This window comes from Lathyrus oleraceus, chromosome 1 (genome assembly GCF_024323335.1).
Source record: "Lathyrus oleraceus cultivar Zhongwan6 chromosome 1, CAAS_Psat_ZW6_1.0, whole genome shotgun sequence".
Lineage (NCBI taxonomy): Eukaryota > Viridiplantae > Streptophyta > Magnoliopsida > Fabales > Fabaceae > Lathyrus > Lathyrus oleraceus.
This window is the reverse complement of record NC_066579.1, coordinates 59,595,391-59,609,767: the sequence shown is the minus strand read 5'-3', so window position 1 is coordinate 59,609,767 and position 14,377 is coordinate 59,595,391. Positions and strand designations below refer to the sequence as shown.

The 14,377-nt window shown below is 34.9% G+C and overlaps 2 protein-coding genes, 1 long non-coding RNA gene and 1 other non-coding gene across 4 annotated transcripts; 2 read left to right on the top strand and 2 right to left on the bottom strand.

Moving 5' to 3' along the window:
* The first annotated feature begins 5,670 nt into the window (after nt 1–5,670).
* On the top strand, nt 5,671–7,227 carry LOC127113895 (reticulon-like protein B9). Its single transcript, XM_051046512.1, has 5 exons — nt 5,671–5,808; nt 6,019–6,199; nt 6,287–6,428; nt 6,502–6,571; nt 6,676–7,227. The coding sequence occupies exons 1-5, from the start codon at nt 5,706–5,708 to the stop codon at nt 6,843–6,845; spliced, it is 666 nt and encodes a 221-aa protein (XP_050902469.1). The 5' UTR covers nt 5,671–5,705; the 3' UTR covers nt 6,846–7,227.
* On the bottom strand, nt 6,169–8,207 carry LOC127114189 (uncharacterized). The gene is made up of 2 exons (XR_007800163.1): nt 7,651–8,207; nt 6,169–6,737 (listed from the first exon to the last, which is right to left on the bottom strand). It is a non-coding gene; the product is annotated as an uncharacterized LOC127114189 (long non-coding RNA).
* TRNAL-CAG (transfer RNA leucine (anticodon CAG)) lies at nt 7,353–7,433 on the top strand. The gene has a single exon. It is a non-coding gene; the product is annotated as a tRNA-Leu (tRNA).
* A 162-nt stretch (nt 8,208–8,369) lies between the features above and the next one.
* On the bottom strand, nt 8,370–10,153 carry LOC127114051 (uncharacterized). The gene is made up of 2 exons (XM_051046518.1): nt 9,835–10,153; nt 8,370–8,915 (listed from the first exon to the last, which is right to left on the bottom strand). Exons 1-2 carry the CDS (start codon nt 10,043–10,045, stop codon nt 8,614–8,616), a joined length of 513 nt encoding a protein of 170 aa, XP_050902475.1. The 5' UTR covers nt 10,046–10,153; the 3' UTR covers nt 8,370–8,613.
* Between the last annotated feature and the right edge of the window lie 4,224 nt (nt 10,154–14,377).

The window sequence follows — 14,377 nt, the reverse complement described above, 5'->3', positions numbered from 1 at the left end:
ACTGTTAATTGTTTGCTTGGTCGATTGGTTGATGTTGCTTGATGTTGATAATGCCATGCTGTTGGTCTTTTTCTGCTTGGTTTGATTTTAGTTTGTTGTTTTTCGAACATGATAACATGATGCCTTGCTGTTGGCCAAACCCTAGGGTTTTGTTAAACCCAGAAATTCATTCCATTGGCCAATTTACTGTTCCATTGGCTGAGAGCCAATGAGAACATTTCGTTTTGCCTTGCCAAAACGCAGCACTTCAATAAGTGACTGCAGAATTACTAGAATGCCACGGTTGACCTCGGTTTGACCCCATATGCCATGCTTTCATGTTCATACTTCATCCATTATTCACTCAACTTCCATAATTCATTTCTAATTCATTTTTACTCCAAAAATTGTGGGATTTTTTGCATTAAACTCATGAAGGTGTCCTCTATTTTATTGTGAATTTTAATTAATTTTCCATGTTCTGGATTTTAAATGATAAATGATTTTTCAACATGTATGCATAAATGACACCCTTTTCCATTTCAATTGTGAAATACTCATGTTATATCCTTTGAGCTTGAATTTTTTTGTGGTGAAACTAGACACATTGACCTTCATTTCCATGTAAAGTTTGTGCATTTATCATTTGTGGATTGAGAGTTATGATTTTCTGAAGTTATGTGTTACATTTGGTGCTATACCATGATCATGTATTTTCCCAATTTTTGTTCACATGCTTCCTCTTATCCAATTGATCCCAAATTTTTCATGAATCATCTATCACATGTCTAGTTTGTATATGAATTTTCTTGGAATTAATCATGCTGTTTCCAATTTGATTGTGAATTTTCTTCCATGTTTAGTCATTTGTTGACTTTTTGTGATACACATTGCCAAATCCTTTGTGAAATTCTCAAATCTTATTGTATGACCATGAAATTTCACTTGTGATAACTAGACATCTCAAGCTTTGTATTGGTGTTAATCTCATTCATTTCTCTTCTGTTTTCAAATTGATATGATTTTTTGAAGTTGACCCATGTTTGTTGACTTTCACCATGCTTACTTGAATTTGGTTTGACTTCATGATTTTACTTGACTGCCTTCCTCTCATCCAAATGCCATGAAATTTTACATGTATACCATGCTAGATGTTAGGATTGAGTGTGATTTATTTCATGATTTTTGAAATTGATTGGGTTGACTTTTGGATGAGGTCTTGTTGTTGACCTATTTGTGCTTCCTATTGCCATGTTTTGACTTCTTTGGTTTACAAAATGACAATGATGCATGATTTGATTATGAATCTAATTGAGAATGCTTCTTGAATGTTTAGACTTGGTTTGGGTTGACTTTTCCTTGCTGCCTTGACTTTTTCTTTCACCTTTGACCCTAGGCTAGTCCTAGTGGTCTTCTAAGCTTATGTTGAGTTCATCTGTTTCAGGTTAAGCACCAATGCCTTGAGGATCATTCAAATGTGTTTTAGTTTGATTGTTTAATGTGCTAACCTTTGTTTTGTAGGTGACTCACATACTTGAGTCTTTGTGCCTTGCACAATTGGTCCCTCTGTGGTTGACTATTGGTTCATTTCCTTTTGATTTTGATTGTTGACTTGTTTACTAATGAGTTTGACTTTTTCAGGTACTTTAGTTGCCTAAGTTCTTTGAACTTGCTTGCTTGCTTTGCTATTTAGCATTTGCTTTGAGGTATAATTACTTCTTCTTCATGTAGTCTGGAGACCCGGTCTGTTATTTGACCGGGCAAATTGTCTGAAGTCCTCCTTAAGAGGCAATGCCTGTGTGTGTTTAAATTTGTCCTAAGCAGGAAAAGTCCTTCAAGTAAGGCAATTGGTGGAAGGTAGGGATAAGAAATCTATCCCCCACTATTCAGTGTGTCCTCTCTTTGCTCCCATTACATGGTTGAAGCATTGAGATAAAAACCCAAGATCTAATCGAGTCAATAAAGGGGAAAGAGTTCCATCTTTCTGAACTCCCCCACTTTCTATTTGATGCTCTCTCTGATCTGAGATAGAAGCAATGAGGCACACCCCTCATCTCCTATTCATCTGCTTCACCTTAGCCTCTCAATGGCAAGGTTAAGAGCGACCTTCACCTATCACAGTGGACTTTCAAAGTCAAACCCTCTTGTGTGAGCCCCATTGTTTTGGCTATAGAGTGTGCTGTTTGATATTCATTGATTGATTGTCTGCTTCATATGCACTTGTTTGCCTGTATGTTATGCATCTATCATCATCATCAATTGCCATTAGTGCATGATCATATCATTTGTCTGTGAGACTTTTGTTATTGTTGTTTACCCATTGAGGACAATTGTAAGTCCATTGCTTTGGCATTTGCTCCTATGATATGGAAGGATAGAGTGTAAGACCTCATTGGTCACTCATATCTCCTGTTTTATCTGTTTGTATGTGAGGATACAGTTATAAGTCCCTGTAAGTTGGCATCTGTTATCCTGTGATCATAATTTGATCTGTTTGATTTGTATGTGAGGTTGCAGTTATAAGTCCCTGTAAGTTGGCATCTGCTTTCCTGTGATCATAGTTTGTATGAGAGGTTGCAATTATAAGTCCCTGTAAGTTGGCATTTGCATTCCTGTGATCATATTGTTGCTTTTGTTCTTGTATGTGAGGATCCATTGTAAGTCCCTGTAATGTGGCATTGGATTTCCTAGGACCATACTGTGGAGTTAACCTAAGTCCAGATAGATTGGCAGTTGACTTCCATGTTTCATTCTTGTTTTCTTCTGTGGAGATTAGTGTAAGTCCATTGAGTGGCATCCGATATCCATTTCTGTTTTAGGAGACTGGTGTAAATCCATCTATTGGTATCCGGTATCCGCTTTTTATTTCTTTGCCTGTGGAGATTAGTGTAAGACCATTGAGTGGCTTCTGATATCCCGTTTTGTTTTAGGAGATTGGTATAAGACCATTGATTGGCATCCGATATCCGCTTTTCTTTTGCTTTGTTTGTTTATTGCTATTCCAAAGGACACACTTGAATCATTTCCCATATGATCTCAAGAAGTGAACCTTCTAAGAAGTTTTACAATCCATCTTCATCCATTCATCATTCATTACGTCTTAGAACCTTTTCACACATTTACCTTTCAAACTTGACATAAATATTGTGCAAACATCTTCATGTTTTCTAACTAAAAACCTGGACCCCAAGTCCTTGACTTTTTTCAAACTCCATTTTCATAATACTTCTTTCAAATCAATCTTAATCATACTCTGACTTCACTTTCATAATCACAATCAATTAACTTCACTGATTCACTTGTTTTGGCTTTGTCCATTGTTAATCTTTTCATGCATTAGCCATAGGTTTCAATTATCTTTGTGGTTGATATAAATCTTGCCTATCCTTAGTGAGTCGACAGTAAGACTTCCGTACTGAAAACAGGGCTAACCCCTCTAGTACGTCGAAGCTATCCTCGCATGGTGGATGTTGTTCTTGGTCGAGTTTTCTCCCATTGATAATGAAAAGCCTCAGTGCTTGTGTTTAAAACTGAATCCACCAACTTTTGGAAATCTTTTAGCCGAACTACGGCGTTCTGATCCTTACCTTTGATGGAAGGTACGTAGGCAACGGGTTCATCCGTTCGAACCCAATAACACAAAAATAAATAACCCAATAACCCAATAAAAAAGGTATATTCTTTTCTCATCATCCCAATCATGTTTGCACAATATTTATGTCATAACAAATAATAATCTTTTACAACAAGTGTGAAAAGGGCTCCCTAGGAGTACCTAGGACGTGATGGGTGCCTAACACCTTCCCATTGCGTAATTTACCCCTTACCCAGAATCTCTGATCTTTTTATTAGTTTTCTACGTGTAAAACTTCTTAGGCTTTTGTTCGCTTTTTAGCCAGTCCTTTGGATAAATAAAAGTGCGGTGGCGACTCGAAAATTTCAATGTATCTCTAGCTTATGATTTAATCGATAGATCATATAGCGACGAATACACCGCTACACCTGTGTCTGTTGTGTTTGGCGTGCGTGAGCCGAGCTACGGATGCTCTGATTCTTCTTCGTCCGAGAAGATACGTATGCATAGGATGCGACATCCTAGCGAGCATGTGTTTTTCCCAGTCCGAACTACTTCGACTCTGATGTCTATGCTTGATAGACTAAGTAGGCCCAGGATGCGATATTCTGCCGAGTCAGTCTTGTTTGTTTCCTTGTGTCTCTTTCAGCCAGTGTTTGTAATGTTTACGAGCAGTGTTTTAGCAACCATTTCCCTTCCTTTTGTGCGTGGATCCCGTCGAGTACGACGGATGCGTAGGGGTGCTAATACCTTCCCTTCGCATAACCGACTCCCGATCCCATTCTCTTTGGTCGCGAGACCATGTCTTTTCCAGGTTTACTTCGAGCGTTTCCTTTCCCTCCTTTGGGATAAATAACGCACGGTGGCGGCTTTGTTGTTCTTGTTTCCTGCCGGTTTTTCGCGTAATGCGACAATTATTACTTAGCCTTTTTACAAAATCTCATAAGATTGTTCATTACCAAGGTAAAGTTTACCGAGATTTCATGACACATAATTCTTAAAGAATTATTTCTTAGAACTAGCGTGAAATAATGCTTCAAAGTCTAACACGCAAAGACACTTCCTTACTCTCCAATGAACACATCAATGTGTCTTTTCCTCCTGAGGTGGAAAGAACATTTGCTTCATGTTATACCTATTGATTATTTTGTGAGAGATTGCACTGATACTTGTAGTCCCCCCTTCATTCCACGATTCCAACACTTAAAAGTTGTTGAGTTATGGAAATTACGATGATTTTTGGATTTGAAACATCTTTCCTTTGATTTACCATGTCATATCCTCTAGTTGAATTTATTTCTCTTGAATGTATATGTAATACATAAGAGGATGAAGATTCATTAAACTCTTTTCGTCAGATCTCTTCACTAAGAACAAGATGACGGACATCATCAAATTTCATCTTTTTTATTTCATGGCAAGCTACTCACGGCCTTAATAGTAGCATTCATGTTGTCTGATAGAGAGGAAAAAAGTATTAATGCTCTTACCTCATTGTCAAATTCGATTCCCACTGAACTCAATTGTGTTGTGACAGTTTTTTTATAAGTTGTGTTGTGACAATATTAAATTTGTTGTTGCACAATTGATGTGTCTTTCGTCATCTGAAACATAAACAATTGTCTTAATATACGAACATTATTTGAGATTGACGACTTTTCGTACATGCTAGGAAGAACATTCATAAGACACCATATCCTTTAGCCTCGACTGGAGGGCAACCCAACGAGTTTTCACATCCAAAGTGGATAACACGTCGTAGCCACAACGACGCAGACTTTAGGTCAATCATAATAAGTTATTATACGTGGAGATGAATTTCTAAAAGAAAAAAAAAACAATTTTTTTGTATTTGTTTAAAACATATTGTTATTCCTACAAAAGTAGCACAAGTACAATTTTACAATCAAATAATCACAACTTATGAAGATGGATTGCATAAAAATCCCCAAAATTAGTTACTAAGACAAGACAAAAGACTGATCTATATGAGCATTGATACTTTAGACTTTTTAAAAGACATCCTCAGCAAAAACACCAAGTCATTCCTTACTTTACTACACAGCATAGAACCTCCTTTGTATATAAATATTGATCAATAAGTAACAACACCAAGCAACAAGACACAAACATCAGTTAATAAATACTTTACATGGCACACAATACATCATCTGATTCTGATAATGAAATTTCTACTAGAACTAAACTCTTTGAACATGAAAAACCTATCCATGAAATTCTTGGAGGAGGAAAAGGTACCACTAATAAGTGATTATAACTCATACTCAACACTAACATTGCTAATGACATTGCTATTATTTTCTCTCTTATCATTTTCATTCATATTATAATTATATATACATGCATTATACATTAATTATGACTCTGTTGAAATATCAAATATTGTGAATTTTAAGAATTAATGAATTGATTATGCTAAATTGAGAACTTCACTTCATTTACAGTGGGAGATATACTACTATGGAGGAACAGATATGAATCTGCTGCACTTTTTCTTGGGATGACAGTGATATGGTTTCTATTCGAGATCCTTGAGTACAATTTTGTGACAATCATTTGTCAAATTTTCATCACCATGATGCTTGTTCTATTCATTTGCTCCAAATTTGCTGATATATTAAAATGGTATATATCTAACATACACAATGGTTACATTTAATTTGATTTACTATAAGATAATATTTTTGATTCTCTTTGAATATATATATTCAGGAAAATACCTGAAATACCAGAAATTATTTTACAAGAGTCTTTCTTCAATGATCTTGCTTTCATCCTCTACAGAAGACTCAACCAGTTATTACCAATACTTTTCCATATTGCATGTGGAAGAAACCTACCACTCTTTCTTATGGTATATATCACCAATATTATATAACATAACCCTTCAAAAAGTTTCAGAACTAATTTTCTCATAACAATTTCAGATCATTGTTTCCCTCTATATAGTCTCAGTGATTGGAAGCTACTTCAGCTTCGTTAATCTTCTATACATCGGTAACAAGTTCTTATTTTTTTTCTCTCCCTTTTTATTTCACACTAAAGGTTAAATGTACTAATCAAGTTATCTTTTTTTGTTGATGGTTTATTAAATGAACAAGGCTATCTCTGCATGCAAACATTGCCAACTGTGTTCGAACGGTACGACGAAGAAATTAACATTCTGTTTGAAGATATCATGTTAGTACTCAAGAAAATGTATAGGATGTTTGAAAAGAATTATCTCAGAAAAATTCCTAGAGGACCATTGAAGGACAAAAAAGCTCAATGATTTACTACATTGAAGAAAACTAGTAACTGATAAGACAGAAACTCGAGAATAATATGACAAGTTTGATAAAGTCTTACAATATAAGCACTTATCATACAAGTGCTTATGTACAAACTTTTTTTTTCACAAAGAAACAGATAAAATAAAATAAAATTGGTTTTATACAAATTATTTTCATAAACTATTCTGAAGAATTTATAGAAATAAGCTTAAAAACAATTTATGGACACTAAATAGATTGTTTATGTAAACTCTTCAAATAGTGTCATAAGTTTTTATGTGAGTAAAATCCAAACATGTCCTAGTTTTCTTTACAAGAAAAGGAAGTTCTACAATGTAATAATTTTATCTATGAAACATGTTCAAGTGTGACTCCAAGGCATTTTACATGCAATAAACAGATGATGAGAACATAAGCATAGTTATCAGATAAATTCCAAACTATAAATAGTGACTAAATTTAACTAAAGTATATTTATAGCTGCAAATTGAAAATATATCACACAAGTCAAGATGGCCGAGTTGGTCTAAGGCGCCAGTTTCAGGTACTGGTCCGAAAGGGCATGGGTTCGAATCCCATTCTTGACAATTCATTTTTTCCAAATTCCTTTTCATCAAAAGCCATTTGAATTCGTAATATTAATCATAAATAAATTGTAAAATTTGAGAAACATATAGAGAACAAATGAAATTGAACTCAAGTTCTTGAGCACATGCAACTGCAACCTACTTATTCATTGCAAATATTGAAGTTGAAGTCTATCAACTTTGTTTTCTGAAACAGATACATTAAGCATAACCTTACCTTAATCGATATCTTAATCATGGTCAGAAAATGAAGAATAATCTGCAAACACCTTGTTTTTCCGACCATAACAAGACCAACGCCACGCTCGTCGCAGAGCTTGATGACATATTATACATGATGGTTTGATGAAACAGCATAGTGGACAACACACACATAGCAAGCAACAGCTACAAAGGAACTCAATCAATTTGTCCTTTCCTTTGTTAGTAGTACCTTGAATTTGAGATGAATTTACCATCTTATATGTATTTGTTGAAGATGAAAAAATTATTTATGATACTATTATTGAAAGGTTGTGTGAGCATTTGCATGGAAATCTTCCTAGGAAAGCATTTAGAACATGCTTTAGATATTTTATTTTATTTTTTGAAGAGTTTCTTTCTCTTTTAATATTGCATCTTTCTTTGGTTTGGGCATTTAGCTATCAAGGAATTTTTAGTTGCAATTGCAAAGGGTGCTTTTCACATTCAAGATTCGAAAATGGTGAAGAGAATGTTAGCTATTGGTGACACTAGAGGCAAGTGCTATAGGACTTACCTAAAGTTATTCGAAAAGTTGGGACCTTAACTCTGAAGGATACTATTGGCAGAGCCCTCATGATTTCCATAAAAATGAAAATTGAACATATTTTCATTTCTTCTTAAATTCAACAAAAATAATAAAAATCAAACAGCGGTGGATAATCTCCTACATTCTCGCAGCGGTCGATGCATTAGTGACAGTTGAATCAATATCAAACAGTCTAGATTTTAAATTGAGTATTTTGATTTACAAAAATAATCAAAATTTGCAATAAAAACTAGTAACAGTTTAATTTCGATCAAGCGAACACCGAGTTGACTTACACAGCAATCACATGGACTTCTCTCAATACTTATTCAACTCTAAACAATATAATAGGTTTCTTTAACTTTAATCTATGCTACAAATGCATTTGGCAGATGCAAGTTCATTCATTCATCACTTCATCTTAGTCTTTTCTTCATTGGATCCAATCTTTGATTTAACATCTTGATTAAAATCTTCTTCCTCTTCAAAATCAGTGTCACTCATTCCCTCCAAATCAGAATCAGAATCAAACTCATCCTCATCTTCCTCGTCATCATCTTTTGACACTGTCCCCTTCCCTAGAATCTCCCTCATCAAATCTTGGTCAGCATCTATAGGTTTCCCTGTCAAATATCTTTGCAATACTGCCTCAAACACAGCTGGAATCGCGTCATCGTCACCTTCCTTAAGCCTCGCAACACGCCTCTTCAACTCTTTAACATGAACACATAAAAAACGAAATTAAAACTTCACGTCAGTTTTTGAAAAACCCAAAAAGGCTAATTCAGTATATTTGAATACTTGAAATGGGTTTTATAAGACATTGCTTAGAAAAAAAGTCGCACAAGCAAATGTAGATAGTGAGAATTGAACCTGCATCTTGGCAAAGAGAAATTTTACCATTCAACTAGTCCTCTTAAAACCCTTCAACATGAACTCAAAGTAAATATCAAAACATAACCAATTTTAAAAAACACAAACTTATTCAATATATTGCTGAGTATTTGATTATGCAGTGTGGAAAATTGATTTTAAGTAAATTAATTCTATAAAATTGATTTTGTCTAAAAGTTTGTTGAAAATAAAGTGATTTATGTTTGGATAAATTGCTACAAAAGTGAGTTGAACACTAAATTTCAGTATAAAAATTACGTTTATACTCAAAAACTACAAATTTCAGCTTCAACCTTAAGTAGAATCAATTCTAGAAAGCATAATCAATTTTACTCGATAGCAACCAAACATATTCAAATCAATAAATCAATTTTGGGTGCTCCAAACATAAAACCAAACATATGCTTAGAATATTCCAATTGGGGTTTTAAAATATTGCTTTATAAACCAAGTTGTGAAATTCACATAAGCATTATACCAAATTAGGCCTCTTCAACACGAAGACAGAAAATAAAAATCAAAACTTCACACCAATTATGAAAATCACAAAAACGCTAATTCAATATATTAAACTATGACATAAAGTATAGTGCAAGCTCAAAATAGGGTTTTAAAAGCAATGCTTTAAAAACCAAGCTATGGATAAAAATTCATAGAAGCATTATGTCAAACAGGTGGGGGACATACAAAAAGTAGAAGCAAAAGAACCGAATCACAATGAGGAATTTGTAGTTTTACCTTCATTGCTTATTTCTTCTACATCTAGTGGTTGTTGTTGTTTGTTATCATGGGTATGTGGGATATAAGGAGGTGGGTCACTATCACTACGAGAAGAGAAGAACGAAGTGGATTGGGAAGGAGAGAGAAGTGAAGGTGAAGATTTGTAGGGATAAGAAAGACGAATACGGCGTGCGTGGAATGAGATGTTTCTGAGAAAAATTGTATTCATTGTGTTTGTTCTAAAGAGGTTGTTATTGCTGTTTCTCTTAGGTTGAATGATCACGAAAACGGTTCCCACAGTGTTTAGAAACCCCGTTTACGAATTACGGATATCTTTTAAGTAAAGAATGTAAAGTGAATATCCATTTTAATTTTGAAAAAAAGTGGGGATAAATTTACTTTCTACTTTTAATATTTTTTTTTATAAAAAAAACCACAAGAGCTTGTTGTTTGAAAGAGGTGAAGAGCTCGTCCGATTCATAATTTAGCTTGAGTTAAAGGTCGGATATTAGCTGAACATCAATGAATCATACCTCTTAAACAAGATTGTTTGGTCTCGTGGTCGGCTTAAGGTAAGGAAGGGATGCAAGCTTAATATCAATAATCCATTTACGGCCATACACAATAATAGTCTCGAAGAGTTTGACATAAAGAGAGGCGACAATTTTAATGAGCCTAGTGGTTGTTAGGTTCAGACAAGAGAACATCAGCTAATGGTTGTTATGGTCGTTATGCTCAGATAGAAGAGCATTAACATTAACCAACATAAATACAATAACAATTGTAACCGTCACGAGAAGAGATGGAAAACTAAGTTAGAAAAGGCAAAGGGGTAGCAGAGGAAAAAGGGATAGAGTAATATAGAGTACGAAAACTAAGCTTTATTGGTTATACGATTAGCAAGGCTACAAACGGTGACCACTATGGGGCCAAGAGTTTGCATTTGAGTGTTCCTGCCAAGAGTTTCCAGTATATTTGGTGATCATTGTGGGGCCTGTTAAATTTTTTTGGAGCCACACCTTCTAAAAATTCCATAACAAGATCATTGTTTCCCATTGGTGAGAAGTATCGCAAGTCATAACAACAATGATGGGTACGTCGTAACAGAAATGTTGGTTGTCGTGAAAGAATTTCGGCTGGAAAATGAAGTTTTGCAAGGCGTTGTGCAAAACTTGCAGCAAAGGAAACAACAATCAGTCGGTGTGGAGGAAGATGAAGAGTTTATTGATCGTCAACCTTTTTCCTTTGAATTATAGGATGCTCATGTCCTTGAAGTTTTCAAATTGGCTTAGTTAACACTGTTTGACGGCAAGAGTGTTCTCAAAAGAACATCATCGCCCTCAATATCCAAATGGCCATAATCGGTGTAACAGGCTCTCTCAAATGCAAACTCTTGGCAGGAACGCTCAATGAGGAAGCGCAAATGTAGTACATGTGTTGTTCCTTTTAGACTAGTTGCATTATGCAAAACAACATGGAGTATGTTCAAGTTGTTTCTGGTGCATAAGGGACACATGTGGAACACGATGTTCCAACATGTATGCTGCAATATCTGGTATCTGACAACATACATATGTTATTGCAGTTATGGTTCATATTTAATCCAAGATTTACTCTACAAAGAATATTTATATGAAGAGAGATAATTTAGATACTTTGGTGCAACATGTGGAACACGATGCTTCAGCATGTGTGCAGTGCAACATCTGGCCCTGGTCAGCAGGCCATGATGGATGTTGTTAGATGCAAAATTTCTTATTGTTTTCAATCAAATTTGTTGTTGTATTTTAGCAATGCATTTATGTGAAATGTTTTTTTGTTAAATATTGGCTGAGATCAATTCAATTTAAATGAAGGTTTAAATTTGAATTTGAATAAAAAACAAACCATATCTTTTGAAGGATTTTGTGAAACAAATTAAAACAAAATCCTCTATATTTTTGGACGTGATCTTATTCAAGGAGAAAATCTCAGAGGTAGAATTGCTATATAAGGAGACTCAAATTTACAGTTTGAGGTGTGCACGTTTTGAAGATTTTTAGTGTTGGGGTTTCTATTTTTTTGGCTTTATTTGAATTATTGTTGTGCACCACTCTAGCGCCTAAATTCACATCTTAAGGCATAGAGTTTATTTTCCTTGTTGAGTTGTAAAAAAGTCCAAGATACTAATTCCATAAGCTTGAGAACAAAGTATTAGTGTTAATGTGTACACCACATTATTGCTTCAGTCACTTGGCATAGTTGTTGGTTTGTCTTAGTTGTAAATACAACATTCAATATTGTTATTATTGATCACTTGGGATTAATGATTGAGAGAAAGTGAGAGGGGTTCTTATATTTTGGGGGAGTCTTAAATAGAAAGATACTAGGATTAGGAAGAGGCATTGAACATCATGGGGTTGATGTTCCTATAAGACTAATTGTACTAATTCAAAGTAGTGAATTTCCTTTCTTGAGTAGGGTGTCATCCAGACGTAGGTGTTGTTTGCACCGAACTTGATTATAATCTCTTGTGTTATTTCTTTCTGTATTGTGTTATTTTTGTTGTTATATTGTTGTCATAATGGTTTAACAAGTTAGACCAGTTGGCCCAATGTCATGTCCAACATTTGTCCCATCATAACTAGAATTTCAATTGGCATTAGAGCATGCACCCTGTTCTATTTGGGTGAGCACCAAGGAAGATAATTTATGTTCAAATGGACAACACTAAGGATGGAGTTTCAGTCAACAGGACACCTATTTTGGATGGCACAAATTATGACTATTGGAAAGTCAAGATGGTTGATTTTCTCAAATCCATTGACATCAAAACTTGGAAGGTTGTGGTTAAAGGTTGGAAACATCATGTGATCACTTCTCAAGATAGTTCAACAAGGTTAAAGCTTAAAGTCGATTGGTCCAAAGATGAAGATAATGAAGCTCGTGGAAACGACAAAGCCTTGAATGTTATATTCAATGGTGTTGACAAGAACATGTTCAGGCTAATAAACATTTGTATTGAATCTAGAAAAAGCTTGGGAGATTCTCAAGACTGTTCATGAAGTCACATTGAAGGTTAGGATGTCAAGGTTGTAGCTCCTCATAACTAACTTTGAAAATATGAGATTGATGGAAGAGGAATCCATATCTGATTTCAATATTCGCCTGCATGATATAGCCAACAATTCTTTTGCTTTGGGAGAAAAGATGTGAGAAGAAAAGATGGTTAGAAAAATCCTTAAATATTTGTCTTAGAAGTTTAACATGAAGGTAACATCTATTGAAGAAGCTTAAGACTTAAGCACCTTGAAGATTGATAGACTCATTGGTTCTCTTCAAACCTTTAAAATTTATATAAATGGAAGATCATAAAAGAAGAACAAATGTGTAACTTTTGTATACAATACTCAAGAAAAGGAAGATCGATGTGATAAGGATACTGAATAAAGTTTTTCAGATGCTATAGCCCCTGTTGGGATAAATTTTAACAATCCTTTAAGAAATTGGATAGAAGATTGAGGAGAGATGTCCCAGACAAGGTGTTAGACATCAGTCCCCTGAACAGACGCAAAGTAATGCAATGTTATGAATATGAAGGATTTGGACACAATAAAACTGAATGTCCTACCTTTTTGAAGAAACCAAAAAGAGGATTGTGAATCACTTGGTACGAATCTTATGATGAGAGTGAAGAAGAAATAGCTAATAAGGTGATGGGTTTCATTGGAAAATATGACTCTTGCAATAAATCTAGTGATGGAGATATCTCAGTAGAAGAGCTAGCTAAAAGTTATAGAGTTAATAATTGAGGGGAAGGAATCTCGATTGAGAGAAGAGTAACAAAAGAAGATCATAAGTGCTCTACTCAAGGAAAGGAGACGTTTGGCTTAACCATTGCAGATCTAGAGGTGAAAGTCACATTGTTAAAGTCTAAACTTGACAATATGCCAAAATTTGTACATATGTTGAATAGTGGTTCTGATTCGTTAGATGGGATCTTGGAGATTATGGATAAAAAGGCTATAGGATTTGACTACAGTTACATGAACAGAAATGTCAAAGTTCCTACTAAGAAGTTTTTTGTTGCTTGTAAGACCCTAATTTTGACCCTAAGATCCCTCATGGCATCATATCATTGCACAAGTGCATTGCCTCAAGGATCATAGCATGTTTGGTTCCTTAACCCTAGGGTTGGGACTTGTGTGAGTGGTTTGAGACCACCAAGCATGCTTGCATTGTATATTATTTCTTTTCTTATTTTTTATTACTAACCAAAAGCACAAAAATATGTCACTAACTCTTTTTGTTTTGAAGCTCAAGTGATCATGTGTTCCAATGCTCCTAGGAGGCCCCTAAGCTCAATGCAATGGCTAGATGAAGATGAGAAAAAGCATTACAAGGGTCCACAAAGCTCCTAATCCTCATATATGTCTCCCAAATATCTCAATTTTTCAATTTGATCAGGATAACCCAAAGGGCATGAGGATTGTATCCCAAGGAAACCCTAATTCAATTGTGCCTCAACTGTGCCTTGCTCATGAAGCAACCTCAACCTATGATAAAGTTTAATCAACCAAAG